Genomic DNA, 21,269 nt, shown 5'->3' with positions numbered 1-21,269 from the left:
CAAATCGAGAGTACAATAGGATGTTGCATAAGACATCCAGTTTCTCTGCTCCTTGATAAATTGCTAGAGATGCAGATATATTTGCTTTCAGCAGCGGTCATCTTCCATTTTATGGTCACTCAGTGATGAGTGGGGATGAGGAAGAAATTCATTTCAGTTTGCATCTAAAGGCAAAATCTAATTTGCACTTTCCAAAACAATATGAGAACCAAAACACAGTTTTCCTTCAAAAATTGCACTTCTCTATATATTGCAATGCAGCTTTCCAGCCAAGTAAAATGCATATACTGGGGGTGTCTGTGTATGTGCTATAAAATGCGTATGTTAGAGAAAATAACATACCAAGACGTGTGTGCTTATCCCACATAACAGAAATGCAACTTGGAGCATCTTCATGGAAGTGAGGTATTCTCAGGCATGGGGATAAGCCAAATTTTCCTGGCTTGGTGTCAGACTATCTTGGCACAACTCTTCCTGGCTCCCCTCTTAATAAGCTGTCTATAGCTCCATCCTAACACTGTACAGTGGTACCTCGGGTTAAGTACTTAATTCGTTCCGGAGGTCCGTTCTTAACCTTAAACTGTACTTAATCTGAAGCACCACTTTAGCTAATGGGGCCTCCTGCTGCCGCCGTGCCACCGGAGCACGATTTCTGTTCTCATCCTGAAGCAAAGTTCTTAACCTGAAGCACTATTTCTGGGTTAGTGGAGTCTGTAACCTGAAGCGTATGTAACCTAAAGCGTATGTAACCAGAGGTACCACTGTACAACATCCAAGATGGGATCACATCCCCACTTTGCATGTATGTACCTAAGATCTTGTAAGGATACTCCAATGAATGCATTGTGTGAAGTGGTCCATGCGCTTGTGAAATTGTTTCAGGAACAAAAGGAGCTTTCCCAATACCTTTTCTGATATATTGTAAAATTCAGTCTCATTAATTAAGATGTTCAAAGAAGATGTAGTCAAGCATGTTTTTCATGTTTTTTTAAAAGGTCATTCCACTATAGAAGATGTTTTGGGAATTTTTTTTTTATGCCTGCTGAGCGTAAGATCTTACCATGTCAAAGCAAGGCCATTTCTTGACAGGCTCCCGCTTACCCATCTATGACTTGACAGATGGGAGAGCGCCAAGAAGAGCTGTGAAAGACAACCAGCTGAGCTGGAGACATTTAAACACACACTTCCAAAGCAGGGAGGGGGAGCTATAGGACACTGGCCCCCAAAGGACCTGAGTCTTTGCTCAACGCTTCAATCAATCAGTTCAGAACAAATCCTACAGGTGTACAGGTCTGACCACCTCATTTCAAAAAGGATATCACAGAGATGGAAGCCGTTCAAAACAGGGCAACAAAAATGATCAAGGGGTTGGCACAACTTCCCTATGAGGAAATGTTACAACATTTGGAGCTCTTTAATTTAGAACAAAAGATGGGTAAGGGACATGATAGAGGCGTATAAGATTATGGGTGGAAAGTTTTTCTACTTCTTTCATAATACTAGATGGAAGCCATCCAGTGAAGCTGAATGTTGGAAAATTCAGGAGAGGCAAAAGTGCACTGTTAAAACTATGGAACTTGCTCCCCCAAAATTTAGAGATAGCTAGCAACTTGGATGGCTTTAAAAGGATTAGATAATGATTAGACTACCAATGGCAATGTACTTTGTTCTCTACTGGAGGCAGCATAACTTTGAATGCCAGTTTCTGGGAATCACAAGTGGGAAAAGCATTGTTGCACTTTGGTCCTGCCTGCTGGCTTCCCATAGGTATTTAGTTGGCCACTGTAAGAAAAGGATGCTGGACTAGATGGAACTTTGGCCTGATCCAGAAGGCTCTTCTTAGTGAAGTAGGAAAATACTGGGTTTTTAAAACTTCGTGCAAATCAACAGTGTTCATGAAATCTCAGCACTTTTAACATGGGGGAAAATGTTGCAATGTACTTATTCTAAATGACCTGGATCCTTTCCCTCGAACCATCCTCTGACAGATCCAATGCACACCAGAGGAACTTCAATGCACTGACAGCACCCACAAATGAAGGTAAGCACTGGAGCTTGTCTCCCACCTGCTAGGTTGGGTATTATAAGATGCTCTTCCAGTGGTCTATAATTGGCATCTTTCTACCACTTCAAAATTGCTCAAACGGTAAGAAGTGTTTTTTCTATATAACAGCTATTTCGACCACTAACTGAAAGGGCTCATTTACACCTGCCTTGCAATGATGGGAAAAGAAATTTCATTTCAGCTCTCAACTAATATAGCAAGTCTAAAGTATGCAATCTATAATCCTTAAGAAGAAAAAGAACACCTTCAACCTGTACAATGGAAAAATAATGGAAAAGAGACAGACAGATTTAAAACTCAAAGAAGCATCTCATAATGACAAACCCAAGCGCCTTTTGTTATAGTAAGGTCAGAGAGATACCAAGTTGAGTTTTTAAGAGAGAGCAATTCTTACGCCTAACTTTCTTTAGCAAAAGTGTACAAATATGTTATATGAGAACTTTCAATATATGTTCCCCACCCTTGCCTGCCAAAATTCCTATCAGTAATAAGGAGTTAATGGTACAGACCTACTTTACAGGGTTGGTTGTAAGAATTACTGAGGCAACATATGAAACACACTTTGACAGCTCAAAAAAGGGTAATCTATGTGATGCTGTTGGCAAAAGGTTTGTATCTGAATGGGGAAATCTGGATACAAAACCCTATTCTACCATGAATTTTTTTGGGGTGACCTCAGGCCTGACACACACTCATCTGCTTCATAGGGCTACCATGCTAACAAAATAGGGAAATGTCACATAAACAGTCCTTTGAGGAAGGGAAGGAAGCAACTGTGATAAAGTATTTACTATCAGCAATTTCTAATTATTGGTTACAGGGTTTCCTGGCATCAGTTTTAAAAACAGCACATATATACAAATACATCCATAGATAAAACACAAAATTTCCCACCTCAATCTTTATTGTTGTATACTGATCTGGAATCTGTTTTGATGAAATATTTCAAATATATAAATGTAATTTATTGCCCATAAAACCTAGCTATTAAGATTTAGCAGGGGCGCCGACTTATAAAAAATATTGGGGGGGCGGGGGCCCATGCCGACTTATAAAAAATATTGGGGGGGCCCAAGACCTCCAAACCGCTGCTGGGGGAACGAAAGGGGCGAGCCCGGGCTGCCCTGACCTTAAGTGAACCTGTGAGGGCCCGCCCTTTGCGGCAGCTGATTGGCTGCCGCCGTGGGCGGTGAATATTAATGAGCTAGGGGGAATCCCCGCTTCTGGCGGGGCTGACACCAGCCCCTCGAGATTGTTGATGGGTCGAGAGCCCGCAACCCCACCCCCTCTCTAGATTGGGAGTGGCTTTGTTTTAACTCATTACTGAATGTATTTTAAAAGGTAACTATCGTCAAACAAGGAAAATAAAAAATACCAACATAATTTTGTGATTTTACAAAGCATAATATAACTAATAATTTTCTTAGATTATTGGGGGGGCAGAGCCCCCCCCCAACGAATTTTTGAGGGGGCTCGGGCCCCCTCAGGCCCCATGGAGTCGGCGCCTATGAGATTTAGCAAACATATCAAAGTAGACCCCCAACATTTCCTTACACTACGGTGTGAGTGGCATATAAGCAAAGCACAGGCAAACTACATGTAACCTTGAGTTCCCTAGAGGAGGAAGGCTAGGATTAAAATCAGATATAGGAAATAAAGGAAAGACAAAGATTCTGGGGAGGGAGGGTGCACTGCAGAACCCCTTGATATTTATATTAAGGGAGGATTTGTAAATATTAAGTTCACACATAATTAATGGCTTAATTATGGCTTAATACCCATAATTTTGCCAGTATAATTACCATAAAGTTCAGCTTCCCAGCAGCAAAAATGGATATCAATACACTGTTTCAATAACAGACTAACGCTAATGTATTTCAGAACATGCCATGGGCCCAGATCCCAGAGAGAGCAGAGAGAGTTCAGCTTAACTATCCAGCCTTGGGCTGGAATTGCATTTCACAGTTTTAATTAATTGCTCAGAACAAAAAAAGCAGACACATATCATTAGGAAGGATACCGGAAAGCGCTGCTTGTTACTTTCTTGAAGGTTTTTCACACAACTGGTCTTTTGCAAAGGCTTTGTACCTTACACTAACAATGTCATACCAACTCTAATGAGGCAGAGTCATTTCTCCCGAGACAGGATATGGCAAGTTCAGTCTGATAACTATTTTTGGCTTAACATTATGTATGCATTATGTATGCATTAGAGCACTGCCTTTGAGGGACAGCTCAATACAGCACTGACCAAGCCTGCTAAATCTCTAAAAAAAAAGGGATGGGGAACCCCCAACCTGCAGGCCAAATTTGGACCACCAGGCCTCCCTGTGTGGCCCACTACGATGTTTTCACCAAACTATGCCCACCTGCCTCACACCTCATACATGACTTCAGGTGCAGGGCAAGTAGAGAAACAGCTGAATCCCACAGATGGAAAGTAGGATTGAACCATGCAACAGCTGTTCAATCCTGCTTAGTTTGGGTGTATGAGCAGTGACCTTGCTGGTGTACCTGAACCCCACAGCAAGCAAGACGGAACTGCTTGCGCATCATTATAATGTCAGATGATTGGAAGGGGGGAAATAAAGATCTGCCCTGCTTGGCTGAAAATTTCCCCCCTCTTGCCTGAAAGATCAAAATTATTTGATCAGAATACTGCAAAACAGAAGCCTTTACAAGGCTGGATCAGGAAACAAGCAGTATGTTTCGGAGCACAATTCAAAGTATTGGTGCTGACTTTTAAAGCCCTAAATGGCCTCGGCTCAGTATACCTGAAGGAGCATTTCCACCCCCATCATTCTGCTCACTGAGAGAAATGAAGCTACAGGGAATCAGGCAGAGGGTCTTCTCAGTAGTGGTGCCCACCCTGTAGAACACCCTCCCATCAAATGTCAAGGAAATAAACAACTATCTGACTTTTAGAAGACATCTGAAGGCAGCCCTGTTTAGGGAAGTTTATAATGTTTGATGTTTTGTCGCTTTTTTATATATTCTGCTGGGAGCCGCCCAGAGTGGCTGGGAAAACCCAGCCAGATGGGCAGGGTATAAATACTGTAATAAATTATTATTATTACTACTACTACTACTACTACTACTACTACTACTACTACTACTATTATAGCTGGCACCTGTCACAAATACACCAGCCTACTGCCTTCTAAACTATCTCAAGTTTTAAAAATAATTAAATTGCTGCAATCCCAAAGCTCTACACATAGAGCCTTGCACATCCCGGAGCTGCCTTGTGCCTTGCCCTATGTCAAAGAATATTCTGTGTGCACAACGAGGAAACTGCTACTCACAGAAAACAGGAGAGTATTCCCTATGTGTGCAGTTGCTGGCTAAGCTATCCTAATGTTCCAGTGGGTCTAGCCAGGCAGACAAGCCTCTAGATGCCAAAGATTAAATTGCTCCGTCTGATCCATCTTCTCTAAGAGTTGCATCAAATTAACTTTTACTCAGAGTAGACCCACTGAAATTAACAGCTCTAAGTTACTCATGAATTTGAATGGGCCTATGCTAAGTAGGACTAACACAACACAGAACCTTAAGTTTAGAGCACCTCCTTTAATGACACTTGTCTTTATGCGTGGATCAGACAGGTCTAGAGAAAGAAGAGACAACTGGCCAAAAGAAAAGAGCAATGGTGGATGAAAAGGACTGGAAGAAGCAATTCCTGAGATGGAAAGCAGGGAGGAGAACAGGAAGAAATCTGAGAGGGGATAGAAAACTGAGTGAGAAAATAAGCAGAGGAGAACTGTTATCATGACCAGGAACTGACAACTAAAGGAGAGCTGAAATCCACAACTGGTTGATTTGAAATAACCCAATTTTGGGTTTCAGGATTCTAGAAACGTTACAGCACAAAGATGGATTGCTTCAAGTATGATAGCTGAAGAATTCTATTGTTTTTTCCCCAGAGCTTGCAAGTTCTTTTTACCAACTCACCCTCAGCTCTACTTCTTTGCCCAGTAAATCAAAGAGAGATGCTCCTTTGGAAGTGATTTCTGAAGCAAGCTGCCTGGCCGTCTTCAAATCGCTGATCTAGATAAACATCAGAAAAAGAAGAGCTTTACCTTCATGAAAATTCCAGGGGTGGGGGGAAGATAAGGATATTTCAAGTGAAACCACCATATCTGGTCAGTTCTGCAACTGGAAGGGCATGTCTCAAAACACATAAAAAGAAGAGATCATATCTATACCAGTTATGGTGGAAACAAATCATGCTTTAAAGGGACAAGCTGCATATCATGTTATTTAGGGTATAGGGTGGTATACAATATCATCATCATCAAGTTGTCCACTTTTATTCAGAAAAAAGAGCAGTCATATGAGATCCCAATCCAGATTGGAGACCTACTGTTCCCCATCAACAATCCTCCAATTTTCTCTCTGCTGTTTGCCGTGAACAACATCTCTGTGAACATGTAGCAACCGGGGGTGGGGGGTGGGTGTGATGTTCAGCTACAAACTGATGTGGAACTGAAATCTGCATCGGGAGCACATTTTGCATTAGGCCCTCCCATGGATACCTTTCCTTTAAAAAAGAAGCAGTTAGTTTAAGCACACTTTTAAATAACTGTGAACAATCTGAAATGTGTATTCCAGCCTAAAGATAGTATTAAACAAGTAAATGAAATCATACCCGTAAATGAATTTTTTACATTGCCAAAAAAAGAACATTTCCTGAGTAGGAGGTCATCTTAAATGAATGAGCTGCAGCTTCCATTCAAAAGAGTCATTTTCTCAAGACGCTTATAGTTAGTATATTTTTGCACAAAAGTTGGAAAAGGATGAGAGAGATAAACGAGTTAAGCGGATTGGCACAACCTTAAAACCTGCAGTTCTTCCGGTCTCCAATGGCAACTACCAATTATCGTACAAAGACTAGATATGCCATGATGGGGTGTACACACAACCTACTCCAGCCTCTTTGTTGTCTTGGGGCTCCTGGCCCTTTTTAGGAGGAGAGAGGCAGCCTGAGATGGCAGAGAGCCACAAGGCTTTCACATCAAAGGAAATTAGCCTTCCCGCTGTGGGGCAACAAAACACACAGGTGTCTGTCACCTTGGATGAAGATCAGCACAGCCAAAGCATCAGGATGGTGGCCCTAACCCTGTTCACACAGTGGTCGACTAGATGCCTCTTCTGGGAAGGATGCAAGCAGGCCTTGAGCACAACGGCATTCTCCTCTACTGCAGTTTCCAGCAGCTGGTATTCAAAAGCACACTCTTTCAATGGAGGTAGGACATAGTCATCCTGGCTAGTAGCTACTGACAGCCTTATCCTACATGAATCTGTCTAGTCCTCTCTTAAAGCAATCAAAACCGGTGGCTATCACTACCACTTGTGGAGCAAATTTCCATTCAACTATGTGCTGTGTGAAGAAGTTACTTCTTTTTATCTGTCCTGAATCTTCTGGCACCCAGCTTCATTGGATTTTTATTCATCTGAGAGAAACGACAGCTGTGGAAGAAGGCGAAGCAAGAGAAGAGACAGTGGGGGTGGGCAACCTCCCCGCTCCATCACAGTTGGCTTGACCCATTTACAGATTCATAATTACTAATACTCTTACAAAACATTTTTTTTTTTGTATGCAATGTGCAGACTCATTGACAGGCCAGGAAGAAAGGCCAGACACACTAAGTAATGGGAGGGCAGAAAAGTATAAAAACAGCTGGAAGCCAGAATGTGAACATATTCTTGGTGATAGTGATACTTTTTCTGAAAACCTGGGAGATGGAAGACTAATGGGTTGGAAATTGGGGCAATCTCACAGTAAATTTGGGCTGCAATCCTCAGGTCACATCCTCCAGACAAGCCTATGGATGATAGATGCTAAGAATGTAGGGACAAAACAGTCAGCTTATTATTTGTATGTATACTTTGCCTTTTTGCCAAATCTTTTCTGAAGAGGATGGCAGTGATAAAAGAAGCCACAGTTAACACATACAATAGTAACAAAATTAATAAAAATGAAAATATAAATAAATATATAAAGTACAGTAACCTCAACAAAAAACGTAGCAAAAAAGAATTTGCAACCACACCGTGAAATGTAGGTGTTTGAGATACACTTGTAGACCTCAGTGGGTCTCACTGGAGAGAAAGTTCCGTAACACCAGAACCACTGCTGAATTGGTCTTAGAGCCAATACTCAAAGGATATTCATCTGCGATTCTCTTATGAGTACTGGCTCCCAGTCTCAAATACAGGAACAAACATTTAAAAATTAGTGAATAGTGAGAAATACTGCTATTGTCTTCACTAACACATCCCAGGCCTAAAGCTTTATCTGGACTATACCTTATCTGGACTATACCACTTCAGACTGTAAGGGGAGCTTCAAAGGAATGAGTGCTCCTCCATACTATTATTAAAAAATAAATAAATCATTGCATATGGAAAAATAGCATGTCAGGAAGAAGGCTAGTTTATTATATACAGGAATATATTATATGCTGTACGGAGGAACACCCCATTATATGATCCCCCATCAGTGGTACTGGCCAGAGACAAGCAGACCACCTCCATAAGGACTAGCTCCAAACCACTGCTGATCAAATCAAACTTTGCATCAAATCAGGGACCAGTCCCCAGAATTCCCCACGCCAACTGTTTTAATCAACTAGGGTTGAATGTGTGGTTAACACATCCCTAGATTGTACACATTACTTCAAAACAACAACACAGGGCTTCTACAGCTAGTGTGAATTGGCTAGGTGGCCCTTTGTCTCAACTTAACCTGGTTGACAGAGAAGTTGTGAGGCTAAAATAATACTCTAGCGTTCCTGAAAAGAAGAACAGGCGCAAATGTAATAAATCTTGAAAAGAAAATGAAAGAGAAAGAGAAAGAAGCACAAAGCTCCTTACTTTTGAGCCAAGGTCAAATTTGAATTTGCTTGTGTCTTCTTCACCCACAGCAGTGGCTTCCATTCCTTTGGTCTTCATAGCATTGTAAAGAACAGAGGTGATCTTTAAGAGCTCCTTCACTGCATAGCCATCTGCTTGGTAGAGCTTCTTGGTGTTGAGCTTGATGTGAGCTTTTGTCGCCTATTAGAAAGCCAAAAATAAATGCCGATTTGTTTTACTGTATTTTCTGCTCCACCTTTCTTCCATGACCAAACTCAAGGCAATATACATAGCATTCCCAAGCAATCTCCCATCCAGCCACTAACAAGATCTGGATCTGCTTTGGCTTTCATAAAGCTGCTTCATCATGTTTTTAGGCCATGCTCTGGGATCGCCAGACTCTGAAGAGGCAGATCTCAAACTCCTTCTCCAAGAACACAACTTATATATCTTAGCAAGTGTTTCCATTTTTAAAAGACGCTTTTGCCCATGCAATAGTTGTAACACAGTAATTCAGATTGCAAAAAGACAGCTCAAGCCGTTCCCTGATGCTGTCAGGATAAAAATGACCCTTATACAGCAAACGCCCTTGGAATCAAGTGGTTCCTTAATTAGCCAAAAGAGAAAACTCAGCACAGCAAACTTTGCTGATCTACTTCGCCAGGGTGGAACTGCAGCTGATCAGACCTTTGCTTAAATGGCAGTTAAGTGCTGCCCACCCGTGCCCACCTTCCACACAGAGGTCAGTGGCTTCCCAACCCCACTGTGAATTGCCATAATGAGATCATTTACCTTAATGAATTCTTCCCTTTCAATGATTCTTGTGGACAGGCAATTCAACATTTATCTATTAAATTACTGTTTTGATTTCTCTCCCTGGTATGTGCCATGAAATCAATCCAACACCTCTCCGTGAACACACATAAACATTTACCATCTGGAAATTAAAAGGAAGGGTGTTGAGGAGGGGAGGGAGTTCCATAGTGGGGATCATTGGGAAAATGGAAGGTGCTGGCATGGAACTGTATGTAGCAGTTCAGAGCATGGAAAAAAAGCCAGAGGGGTTTCAAAATGGAAAATATTTATAAGTAACGAAAGAATGAAGTAAGAAGTAATAATAAGGTAGCAGGTTTGCATTTCAATATATTTACCCCTTGCCAAAGAACTGAAAACTCTTCACTTTTGAATCACACTTCTTGGAGTAACAACCCTCTAACCAAGAGTGTTGTTACTCAAATGCCTGGGTGCATGTAGCAGAATCACAGTTTACAGGAATAGCAAACTAATGAAAGGAAGAAAATAGGGGGGGGGATATTGGGGCTGCCATCTATGGATAATTCTCCAATTTGTTTCTGAACAAGTATGAAGTGAGATACAATTCTGAGATCTTGTCTATCTTCATCTATTTTATTTCCGCAATTTTGTTGCTGTTTATACAGTGGTCACAGCTCGGGTGACTTGCATTTTGTATTGTGTACACATATATTTGCATATGCTGACATGTTTATGTTTCAATAATCACTTCTGTTTTGTTACTTGGGTTCCTGTGACTTTGTCTTTTAGCTACTCATAGTTCACTCCATGACATGAGTGGATACTCAAGGAACTAAAATCATAGATGGGGATGGTGTGGGCCAGGGTGGTGGAAGAAAGGTTTGCCTTGAGAGGCTCTTGGCAGAAAGGTGACATATCCCCCTGCTAAGCAAGATGGAAATATTTTCACACTGCAAACATCAGTGCCTGCAGACAACACAATTTGCTTTGGACAAACCACTAGGGAGAAAAAGCAGGGAAAGTGCACAGCAGGAGGGGAGACCTGCCAGGAGGAGGTTTCAACAGCCCAGGTGAAGTTTAGCCCAGACAGTGATAAAAGCTTCAGCAGGGAGGTACAACAAGGAATGGCTACTTTAGAAATGCTGAAACCGAAGAAGAGGAAAGATCAAGTGATTGCCTGATGTGAGGATTACATGAAACAACCTCAGCAAGAATAGAAAAAATGTAATTGCTGGACTAAAAATGGCAATTCTTTATAGACACTGAAAAGACCTAAGCAATTTTTGAGCAGCCCAGAAAAGGAAGAAGTGGTCAGCACGCATTGGCAAGAAAAAGTATCATGGGCAATTGTTTAAAAACAACAAGCAAAGTGTTTTTCCTTCTGTTTCTTTCAGCCAGAAGATTGTGAAGTGTTGCTTCATGACAGCATTGAGTGCAAAGTTTTGAAAGAATAATTTCTATATTGGTAGCACCTACAATGTCAGTTTCACTGGGAGGCTGATGGAAAGCAATCTGAAGGTATTGTTAAAAACTGAAGTGCTACAGATCCATTTAAAAAACGAAGAGGAAAAATCAATAATTGTTATGGAAACAGAGACCAAAGTTAGTAATGAGAAAAATAATGTACTTTCTGTATTTCTCAAAATAGCAATAAAAGTGCCAGTCCTATAAGTTTAGAAATCAAACACTTGAGTGATATTCACATCTGCTACCAGCAAAACATTTGCAAAGGTCAACAGTTCTTCCTAGTCTATCGCTTTAAGATTGACTCAATTACACCAGCAACATTTCAGAACCTTCATCTTATTCTGGTACCCACTCTTGTTGGTTTTAATTTCTACTGGATGTGCTCCACAGAACAACAGGAAAATAAAACTATCCAATATGGACAGCAGAAGCAGTGTGTAAGACTCACTTCCAAGGAAATTTATTTTCAATAGTAGTAAATCAGTGCCTTGACCTTGCTTGGTGATGTCTCTGCTTTTTAAGATGCTGTCTAGGTTTCTCATTGCTTTCTCCCAAGAAGCAGTCGTTTTTTAATTTCGTGACTGCTGTTACCATCTGCAGTGATCACAGAGCCCAAGAAAGTAGCCGGGGAGAAATGTTCAAGAAGTGCACAAACAGGACATCTAAGGCAACAGAGCTCTGCTAGTCCTGCTGCCCATCAACTGCCTCTTAACTGGAATGTTTCATTTAGCTAATGGCCAGTGACAGGCACATCCTTCTCTTAATGTTACCTCAGCCAGAGGCCATCACCCCATCTTGCAGCAGATCATTCCATTAATTTAATTATGCTAGATGTATGGATGTACTTTTTGTGATCTGTCCTGACCCTACGGTAACCAATTTCATTGGATGACCCAGTTCTAGTGTTACAAAAGACAGAGAAATTTCTATCTATGCATGATATGGAGAAAGTGGATAATTTGACAACTTTTTATCATGTGGCCCTTAGTCATCTTTTTCTAACATAAAAAGCTCCAAATGCCTCATACCTTTCCTTGCAGGAAAAATGCTCCATTAACCTGATCATTTTGTGCCATTTTTTCTACAGTTTCCTTTTTTGAGATGAAATGACTGGAACTGGGTTGAGTACAATACTGGGATTTTAAAATTTTCAGTCCCTTTACTAGTAATCCCCAGTATGGAATATGCCTTTTTCACAGTTGATACTCACAGAGTTGACAATATTGTTGAGCCCCAAGATCTCTTTCCTGGTTAGTCATCATCAGTTCAGAGGATGGCTGAATATGTCACCATATATGTGAAGTTATGGTGGTTTGTACTTTACACTTAATTATACTGTAACACATTTGTCATTTTGCTGCCTATTCACCTAGTTGGAGAAATCCTTTAGGAGCTCTTCACAGTCTACCTGAGTTATCACCATCACCAAGTACTATATATTTTAGAATATGGTTCTCTATGCATTCTGATGTCTCCTGAAATATCATCACCAAGCTCAGCATAAGGGTTCCCAAGGTGGGGGTAGGAGTTTTTGTCAACACTGGGATGCCAAACACCATTGTGAATTAAGATGGCAGTCCGAAATATTACTTTAGTGTGCCTTCACCTCATTTTTGGCTCATTTCAAACTTGGCACGAGGGTTTGTGGAGTGGGGCAGTAGTTTTATTTGGGGGGGTGTATTTATTGAAGATTTTCTTAGGTTACAAAAGTACATACATCGTCTCTGTTTTCAGATCATAAAGTCCTTTTTTCAGATCATTTATAGTCAATGTGAGACTTTAATATTGTATACAGTATAAAGTTGGGAGGGAGACATAAGGGGGGTTGAAAGAAGGGGGTGGCAGCAGTTTTTGTTGACAATGTGCCATTGGCCACCATTCTGAATCAAGATGATGGACCAAAACATGACTATGGTGTGACTGCCTGATTTTTTGGCAGCCATTTTGGATGCTGCTGAAGAAATAGTTGCCCTGCATTTCAACATTGTACCTAGTAATTTATTTTTTCTTCTTCCAGGACCACAGCTACATTTTCCCAATGCCAATGGCGCTGATGTGTGCCACAAGTCCAACCTTATCAACCAGACAACGCCTCACAAACCCATCTATTACAGAGCCAAAGCCATAGTTCTATGTTAAGAGTGAGTCATCACATTACACCAATAGAAGGATATTTATAAAGACCGAATCATCCGCTGTCAAGAAAGTCTTTAATATTTTCAGTCTCAGGATCTATATTTAGCCTCCACTTGCAACACAAGACCAATTCTCCTTAGTGTATTCCTGGGCAGTTATTTTAAACCTATAGGAACCTTATTTTACATTGTTTTCATTTGGAATTAAAGTCACAGTGGAAAGGATGTGTCAATCAATAAAATGCTAGCAAGACTCGGCAAGGCAAGAGGAGACCTGCTGGTCTCTCCCCCTCACTTCATGGTAAAGCGTAAAATAAATAGACTCACCATAAATTGAGCAACTGCTTTAATGAAAAAGACCCGATCCTGCTCCGTATCAACATCTGAAGGAATATCAGTCTGAGGCTCATACCTGCAAAATGAAACAGCTCTAACAGTTTAAAAGGTATGCTGCTAGAACATATTATTTTACCCAAATGTTTCAAACTGACAAAGAACTTTAAAAAAGAAAAACACATACTGAATACATAAAAATCAACACAGGCAGTCAACAAAAGGCAAGAGTAAGAGCCCCAATACATCAAGAAGCAAGAAACAGATCCCAGGACAGTGCAACCACTCACTGAGAAGTACAAATGCCCTCTGAAACAAGACAGTCCTAGCTTGACCCTAGAAAACCAGCAGCAAGAAGGGATTTGTAGAGCCAGTTTTTTGCAGTCTTGGAGGACCACTACAATAAGGTCCCACATGAAGATGAACTTTGTATTTGTGGTCAACCTCAGGTGGAAGACATTCTGAAACCTTCATTCACAAAAGCAAGCATGTACATCCTAGCAGAAATGGTCATGTTTCTTTTGAGTGACAACAATAACATAGAAGTGTTATGTACTAGCCGCAAAAGGAAAAATCAGGAAAAGGGATTTAGATGAAATCGTTATAAATTGTTGTGGTGATATGGAGGCTTAATTTGAAATCAAGCTGCATATGAGTTTGTTAGTGTCTCTGGTAACCTCTCTCTTATATCTTGGCTCATGTTATGGATGTATTACTATTATTATTATTATTTATTAAATTTGTATAGTACCCTATACCTGTAGCTCACCTGCAGTGTGTCACTAGAGTGGATGTATGATCTGTATTGTTCTATTGGTACAGTTGCTGCAGCTTTGTCATGGCCTTTGGCTAGAACAATAAACTTACATTGTGTTTGATTTGGGAAAACAGTGTGAGGCTATTTTAATCTCAGGAACATGTATGACTTTGAACTGAGGAAGAGTCAAGGGTTTAAGTTGCTCAAGTATGAAAGAAAGCTTCAAAGATGTTCTAGAAGCAGAACCGATGCTATTTTTTGTGGGCTTGAGATCTTGTAGAAAAAAACAGCATCTAAAGTTCATCTATAAGCCTGTTCTTTTCCAAAGATCCAAGTATTCCTCTGGTAATTATCACATTTTAGCTGATATTTGCTTTCAAATGAGGATAAAGTACCAACCTTTTCACCAGCCAAATGAGTATCTCTGAAACCAGCATGAAGTTTGGAGTGCGAAAGTTCTCCATCGAGATGAGCCGGGGATAGCCTAGAGCCCTCATCATCTCAGTAAAATCTTAAGAAACAAATATGCAATTTTTAAATGTATACAGCATCATGATCTTCTGTCCTTACATCTCGATCTCAAGGGCAAAACAGCTTTTCCAATTATACATGGGAAAGGTATCTAGTAGATCATACATATATTCCCTAACTCACTAGTCATCAACTAATGGATAATGACCTAATACTAGGCCTATGGTGGGTAGCAGCAACAACAAAACTTTCTTTCTAAGAAGAGAAAAACAGCAGACTGTGATAAAGAAAATGGCTTCTGTGCTGCATTTAAATGTTGATCCAGTGTCTGTGAAGTCTGCACTAAAGCTCTTCTAGTGCGAACTATTATTCTCAAATAGTTGTACCCTGCAATGGTCAACCCTTCCTTGACCTTCTCTCATGGCTTTCCTATGACAACTACCAGTGTGGGCAAAGCCAGGGCAGCAATTTCAGAAACAGGGTTAATTCCAGTTGAGTTTATGGGCACTGGACATGCATAATGGCAAAGGACAGGAGTTTTCAAGGGTGCTGCTGAATCTGTGCACCACATTTCAGAGCAGGAAGTGCCAGCAAATTAAAACAAATTAGCTGTCATCCTGTTGCTTTCCATAGTTCATTAACTAGAAGGACAGTGTTTATTGTTTGGCAACTGGGGAAATTTGACAGGAAATTAGTAACTAACTGATGTTAACAAGTCAGTCACAAGTCTGAGAAGAACAAACTAAATTCAGTTGTGCATAAAAGGTAAAGGGACCCCTGACCATTAGGTCCAGTTGTGGCCGACTCTGGGGTTGCGGCGCTCATCTCGCTTAATTGGCCGAGGGAGCCGGCGTACAGCTTCCGGGTCATGTGGCCAGCATGACTAAGCCGCTTCTGGTGAACCAGAGCAGCACACAGAAACGCTGTTTACCTTCCTTACCGGTATCTACTTGCACTTTGATGTACTTTCGAACTGCAAGGTTGGCAGAAGCAGGGACCGAGCAACGGGAGCTCACCCCATCACGGGGATTCAAACCACCGACCTTCTGATCGGCAAGTCCTAGGCTCTGTGGTTTAACCTACAGCGCCACCCGCGTCCCTTTCAGTTGTGCATAGATATCATTTTAAAAAAAAAACTACCAAAGAGAACTACAGCACAATTTCTGATCCTGCTTTTTAGTACATGAGCCATAAATAATTATGTGTACCTATGATGATGGTGCCTGGGACTGCCTCTCTTCAGAGCTCAAACTACCAAAGGGACCAGCCCCTGTAATTTTTGTGTGCCAGCTTGTTCATCAAATGCAGGGATAGCCAATGCTGAGCATTTCAGAAGTGCTGGACTACAGCTCCCTTAATCCCTCACTACTGACAATGCTGGTCGATGAGTTGTAGTTCAAAACATCTTCAAAGCACCACACTGGTTATCAGTAACCTACTGTTTTTAGAAGACTAAGGGGAAAGGACATGACATTGGAGGTAATCCAGAGTTGAGGTTTGTGGGTTTCACAGGCCCCACTTTTCCCCATATAACTCAAACAATACCTTCCTGCCCACTTGCCATCTTCAAAATATCACCTCCCTCTCTTCTTAAAAATCTCACCTCAGAACCTACCTTTTACCTGCAGTCTTTCCTTGAAGCCTCAGATCAGAAGTGTGAGACCTATGGGTCCTCCATATCTTGATAAACTAAAACCTGCCACCATCACTGACCATCAGCCATGCCAGATGGGAGTGATGGAGGCTGGGGTCCAAGAACAACTGAATAGCCACAGGTTCTTAATCCCTGACTTTGATCTCTGCACCTGAAACCAAGACCAAAATACTGCGGATTTTAAAACTATACTTTTAGCTATTGTTTTTGATTATGGTCTTATTGGATTTTATGTTGCAAGCAGCCACCTTTCAAGGAGGAAGGGCAAGATATAAGTAAACCCATATGCTTCTCCTGTTTACTTCCCTGCTCCAGTCAATCTTCCTTCCCTCCATATTTTGCAACTGTTGTGCTCAAATTTGTAAGTTCCTTGGGGAAAGGACACCATCTTCTTATTACGTATTCCATGCACATTATTAATACATTAATAACAATTATTTACACATCACCCTCAATATACATGGCATTTTGCAGAGGTTATTGTGCCAATGTGAGATCTGTACACAAAGCTTTTGCAATTTAAACTCTGACAGGCAGAAACGTTAAATGTAAGTTGTGGCCAGGTTTTGAAAAGAAGGGTAGAAAATGCAATTACATGTTTTAAGGCTTGCACAGATCTGAGGATGAGTATTGGTGGATTAAGCCAGAGGATTCCAACCTTTTTGAATCCATGGCTCCTTTGACCAACTACATTCTTTCTGTGGCACCCCTGTGGGGCTCAGGAGCCCAGTTATGTCACCCCTTGCTTGCAGAGCTGGCAGCCTCTCACTCTTTTTCAAACATCATCCCTTGTGGAGTGTTCCCTCAGCCTCCTCTCCTTTCCCCTCATCTTGGGAGTCCTCAGGGCAGCCGCTGCCACTACCCCTGGTTTCTAAGCTGCCACCCCCCCCCCAAAGAGAGGTGCCTCCTCACACTGCCCCACAGGAGCCTTGGAAGATGATGCCCCCAATGGAGTCCGGTAAATGTGAGGCCAGCACTTACTTTGGGAGGCAGCAGTGGCAGCAGAGGACAACGCAAGGCCTGCATGGCAGAAAGGCTCCCTTTCAGTGCCGGGCACTCAGCTCCCAGGCAGGGATTGTATACAGCAAGCACAAGAAAAGCCAGCACAGTGCCTGCCCAGCCTCCCACTTTTCTGTCCAGACTGGCTGGCTGGGCTCTCTCACCCACTGGCTTGCTGACTCTGAGGCTGCCTCAGTTCTGGCAGCCAGCACCCCCCGGCCAGCCCCAGAGGCACCATTCACCTGCAGAACTTGTAGCCAGGGCTGCTGCAACAAACAGCTGTGCAAGCCTTTGGGTGGCAGAAACGTGAGAAGGCATCAGAGGCAGCACCCCTGACCATCCTTCAAGGCACCCAGAGTGCCACAGCACACTGGTTGAAAATCACTGGGTTAAGCAATAGGCTTCATAGCAAAGGCAAGGTTTGAAGGGTCTGGTAAAAGTGTGACCCAATAGGATTTAATATAGATCCTCCTGAACTACCACAATATCTGGGGTATGTTGGCATCCCATGTAACTTAAAACCCCGTAAGAACCACATTTCTGCGAAGATGCGATTTTTAGCATGCAGTCTATAGACACGAACATAAGCTTTGAATTCGGAGTGGGGTGGATCACGTGTAAAATTATGCAGATTTAAGAGGATTACAAGGGACGCGGGTGGCACTACCACAGAGCCTAGGGCGGACAAAAGCCGGCTCCCTTGGCCAGTAAACCGAAATGAGCGCTGCAACCCCAGAGTCGTCCGCGACTGGACCTGACGGTCAGGGGTACTTTTACCTTTACCTAAGAGGATTACAGACATGGTCAACAACAGGTTCGGTGCCTGAGGCCTGATCAACTTTGGGAGCCAACGTGAGCAAGCGCGTACTGGACTGCGGTCAGGAAACCCAGATTCAAATCCCCCTTTAGCTATGAAGCTAACTAAGCCTTGCTCACAGGGTTGTTGCAATGATAAAACGAGAGCGCGGGATGGGGGCATGCACGCTGCTCCTCAGCTCCTTAGGAAAGGTGGAATCATAACAATGATTAGTAATTAACCCCCACATTGGTGGTACGATCAGCGATGCCCGGGAACAGATCGGATGTTGGACACTGCATCATTGTGGGCAGCCTTCAGGCACATCGGGAAGACAGAGGACGGGGAGGCGGGGGGGGGGGCTCTAAACGAAATAAAGGCCACTCGACTCACTCCGGAGGTCGCGAAAAGACATGGTGGCTCCAGGAAACTCTGCGAAATATCCTCTGCTGTTTTGACTCACTCGGCCAACGCTACACTCGCCGAGGCTTCCCCGCGCAGCTTTTCGAGACCAGGCCGCGGCGCTTTGGTCGCTATGACAACAAGGCTACGGCGCACCGCCGGGCTCAAACCGCGCAGGAAGACGAAGAAACGCCTTTGAAAGAAACGAGCGATATGTAAATCGAATGCGAGGCTCAGACGCGGGGATGGGCGGGGCTAGGCTGGAATCCCAGCTGCTTCTGAGGCCCTGTGACAAGGGAGGGGCGTGGCTTAGCTGGTCGTCGGAGACAGCCATCCAAGCAGAGATTTTTATTTGTAGGCGGGGGGTGGGCAGGGAGGGTCAGCTGCCCAACCCTAAATCAATAGTTCCAGTTACAGATAGGTAGCCGTGTTGGTCTGCCATAGTCAAAACAAAAAATTCCTTCCAGTAGCACCTTAAAGACCAACTAAGTTAGTTCTTGGTATGAGCTTTCGTGTGATCAATAAATATACATAGCAGACTGAGGTTCTGCCCTCACTAACAAAAGGCCTGCCCCCTAACAAAATCCTGGCTACGGCCATGGTGTATGTTTTATTTTATCTGCATTTATTTATTTATTTTTAATCTCTACCAGATTTGCAATATTTACTTTATGTGCAATATTTCTAGGCTGCCTTTCAAAAAAAATTATAAAAACTTTACCAGTCAATCCCTCTTCCTACAGAACTCTGGGAATTGTAGCCATGTGAGGGGACCCGTAACAAACTACAATTCCCAGCATTGTTTGACAACGGCTATAGAGCTATAAGGGAAGCGGGTGGCGCTGTGGGTAAAACCTCAGCGCCTAGGACTTGCCGATATGAAGGTCGGCGGTTCGAATCCCTGCGGCGGGGTGCGATCCCGTCGTTCGGTCCCAGCGCCTGCCAACCTAGCAGTTCGAAAGCACCTCCGGGTGCAAGTAGATAAATAGGGACCGCTTACTAGCGGGAAGGTAAACGGCGTTCCGTGTGCTGCGCTGGCTTACCAGATGCAGCTTGTCACGCTGGCCACGTGACTCGGAAGTGTCTGCGGACAGCGCTGGCTCCCAGCCTATAGAGTGAGATGAGTGCACAACCCTAGAGTCTGGCAAGACTGACCCGAACGGGCAGCGGTACCTTTACCTTTACCTATAAAGCTATAAAGTGGTATGATACTATTTTAAATGCATGGGAGCCTTATTCTGAGCCCCAGCTTCTGACACATTCGCTATCAAGGTACACATTGACACCTACATGCAACATAGAATGAATCACATTCGTTTTGTGCCAGAGTAGCCTTAATGCTCATCTTTGCAAAGGAACAAGTGTGTGTTTGCACTACTGTATAGTTTCAGCATCAGAAGCATTTATGTACTTAAGCACCGGAAATTATGTTCCTAGTCCCCTGCTGCTCTGCACACCATTCCTCCTTATCTTCAGTAATCTAATGAAAGTGACAGCTCACATCATCACAGTTTCATAACAGATCCCTTTGACTAACCTCTTCTGAGATTCTTTTGTTGGAGTGATGGAGGGAAGCTGCTAATCTGAACGATGACAGGATACTTTCCGAATTTCTTCAATGATTTATTTCCAAATTGTGTGCCATGTCACATTAATGTGTTGGCTGCAGTGTGTATGTATATCGTGTGAACACTCCCCGAACTCCTCCTGGGGCTGGAAAGGGGTTAGTTTAACCTCTGGTTGGCTAGTAAAACTTTGAAATGAAGCATGTCTAAGAAGCGTGTCACCAACATGAAAAGTTTGGAAAGCTCTGATGTACACAATTCCTCCACATATGCTCAGTTGGGATATTTTAAAGGATGGAAGTCGGGGGGGGGGGGGTGGCGGCAGCAAGGGAGTCTACCTACTTATTTTAAAGGAGGGTTGCCTAACTAGATATTATCTTGGGCTTCCATACTGAACTTTTACTTACTGAATTATTTATAAAATGCTTGGTGGCCATGTTGGTATACTAGAATAAAAAGAAATAAAAACATTCATAAGGTGATATCTTAATTGGGATGTTAAAAGCCAGCAAGCTGTGTATGACGTTTCTTAAGGCTATATATTGTGTTAAACAGCAACAGGAGCAGAAAACACCCAGCGAGCAATTTTACAAATGCGGAAAATGTAATTTCAGAATAAAAATACTATAGAAACCCCCACCCCATGACTTATGAGATGATGTGTATGGGATGGGATCACAGTAGATATGAGTACAAAAGCTTCTGTAACCCCTCAGATTTATCTTATTTTATTTTTTTGCTATTAGGTCCACCTCTTAGCCTGGGTGCTTAACACTGAATATTGGCCTGTGAGGAGACACAGTTTGACATAATCTGTGAGGGGGCTGTAAATGGAAATCTTATAAAGCACCAATAGACCTCCGGTGACCATTCTTCCCATGGAAGACAAACCTGGGTAAATGTGGCACTTCAGGGACAAACCACTACTCAGAAAAAGCAGGAGGGCTATTATTATAATTAATATAATTATACTAATTTATTTAATTATACTAACAT

At 42.5% G+C, this 21,269-nt stretch overlaps 1 protein-coding gene across 4 annotated transcripts in view; it reads right to left on the bottom strand.

Moving 5' to 3' along the window:
- CLUAP1 (clusterin associated protein 1) overlaps positions 1 to 18,916 on the bottom strand; it is a 54,385-nt gene extending 35,469 nt beyond the window's left edge. For 2 of the 4 annotated variants that reach the window (XR_014557743.1, XM_083711138.1), the window contains exons 1-5: positions 18,700 to 18,885; positions 14,786 to 14,897; positions 13,624 to 13,708; positions 8,942 to 9,121; positions 6,017 to 6,112 (exon numbers count right to left, since the gene is read on the bottom strand). Coding sequence is in view for 3 of the 4 variants with exons in the window: in XM_083711138.1 (XP_083567264.1) it covers positions 6,017 to 6,112; positions 8,942 to 9,121; positions 13,624 to 13,708; positions 14,786 to 14,897; positions 18,700 to 18,721 (495 nt within the window). In the remaining variant the exon portion in view is untranslated. Of the gene's footprint in view, positions 1 to 6,016; positions 6,113 to 8,941; positions 9,122 to 13,623; positions 13,709 to 14,785; positions 14,898 to 18,554; positions 18,574 to 18,699 lie in introns of those variants that run through there. The other 2 variants (XM_083711140.1, XM_083711139.1) reach the window with 2 other exon arrangements.
- Positions 18,917 to 21,269: the final 2,353 nt, after the last annotated feature.

The sequence above is a fragment of the Podarcis gaigeae genome, assembly GCF_964106915.1.
Source record: "Podarcis gaigeae genome assembly, chromosome: 14".
NCBI lineage: Eukaryota > Metazoa > Chordata > Lepidosauria > Squamata > Lacertidae > Podarcis > Podarcis gaigeae.
Note: the sequence above shows the minus strand (reverse complement) of the source record. Positions and strands in the feature narration are given on the sequence as shown.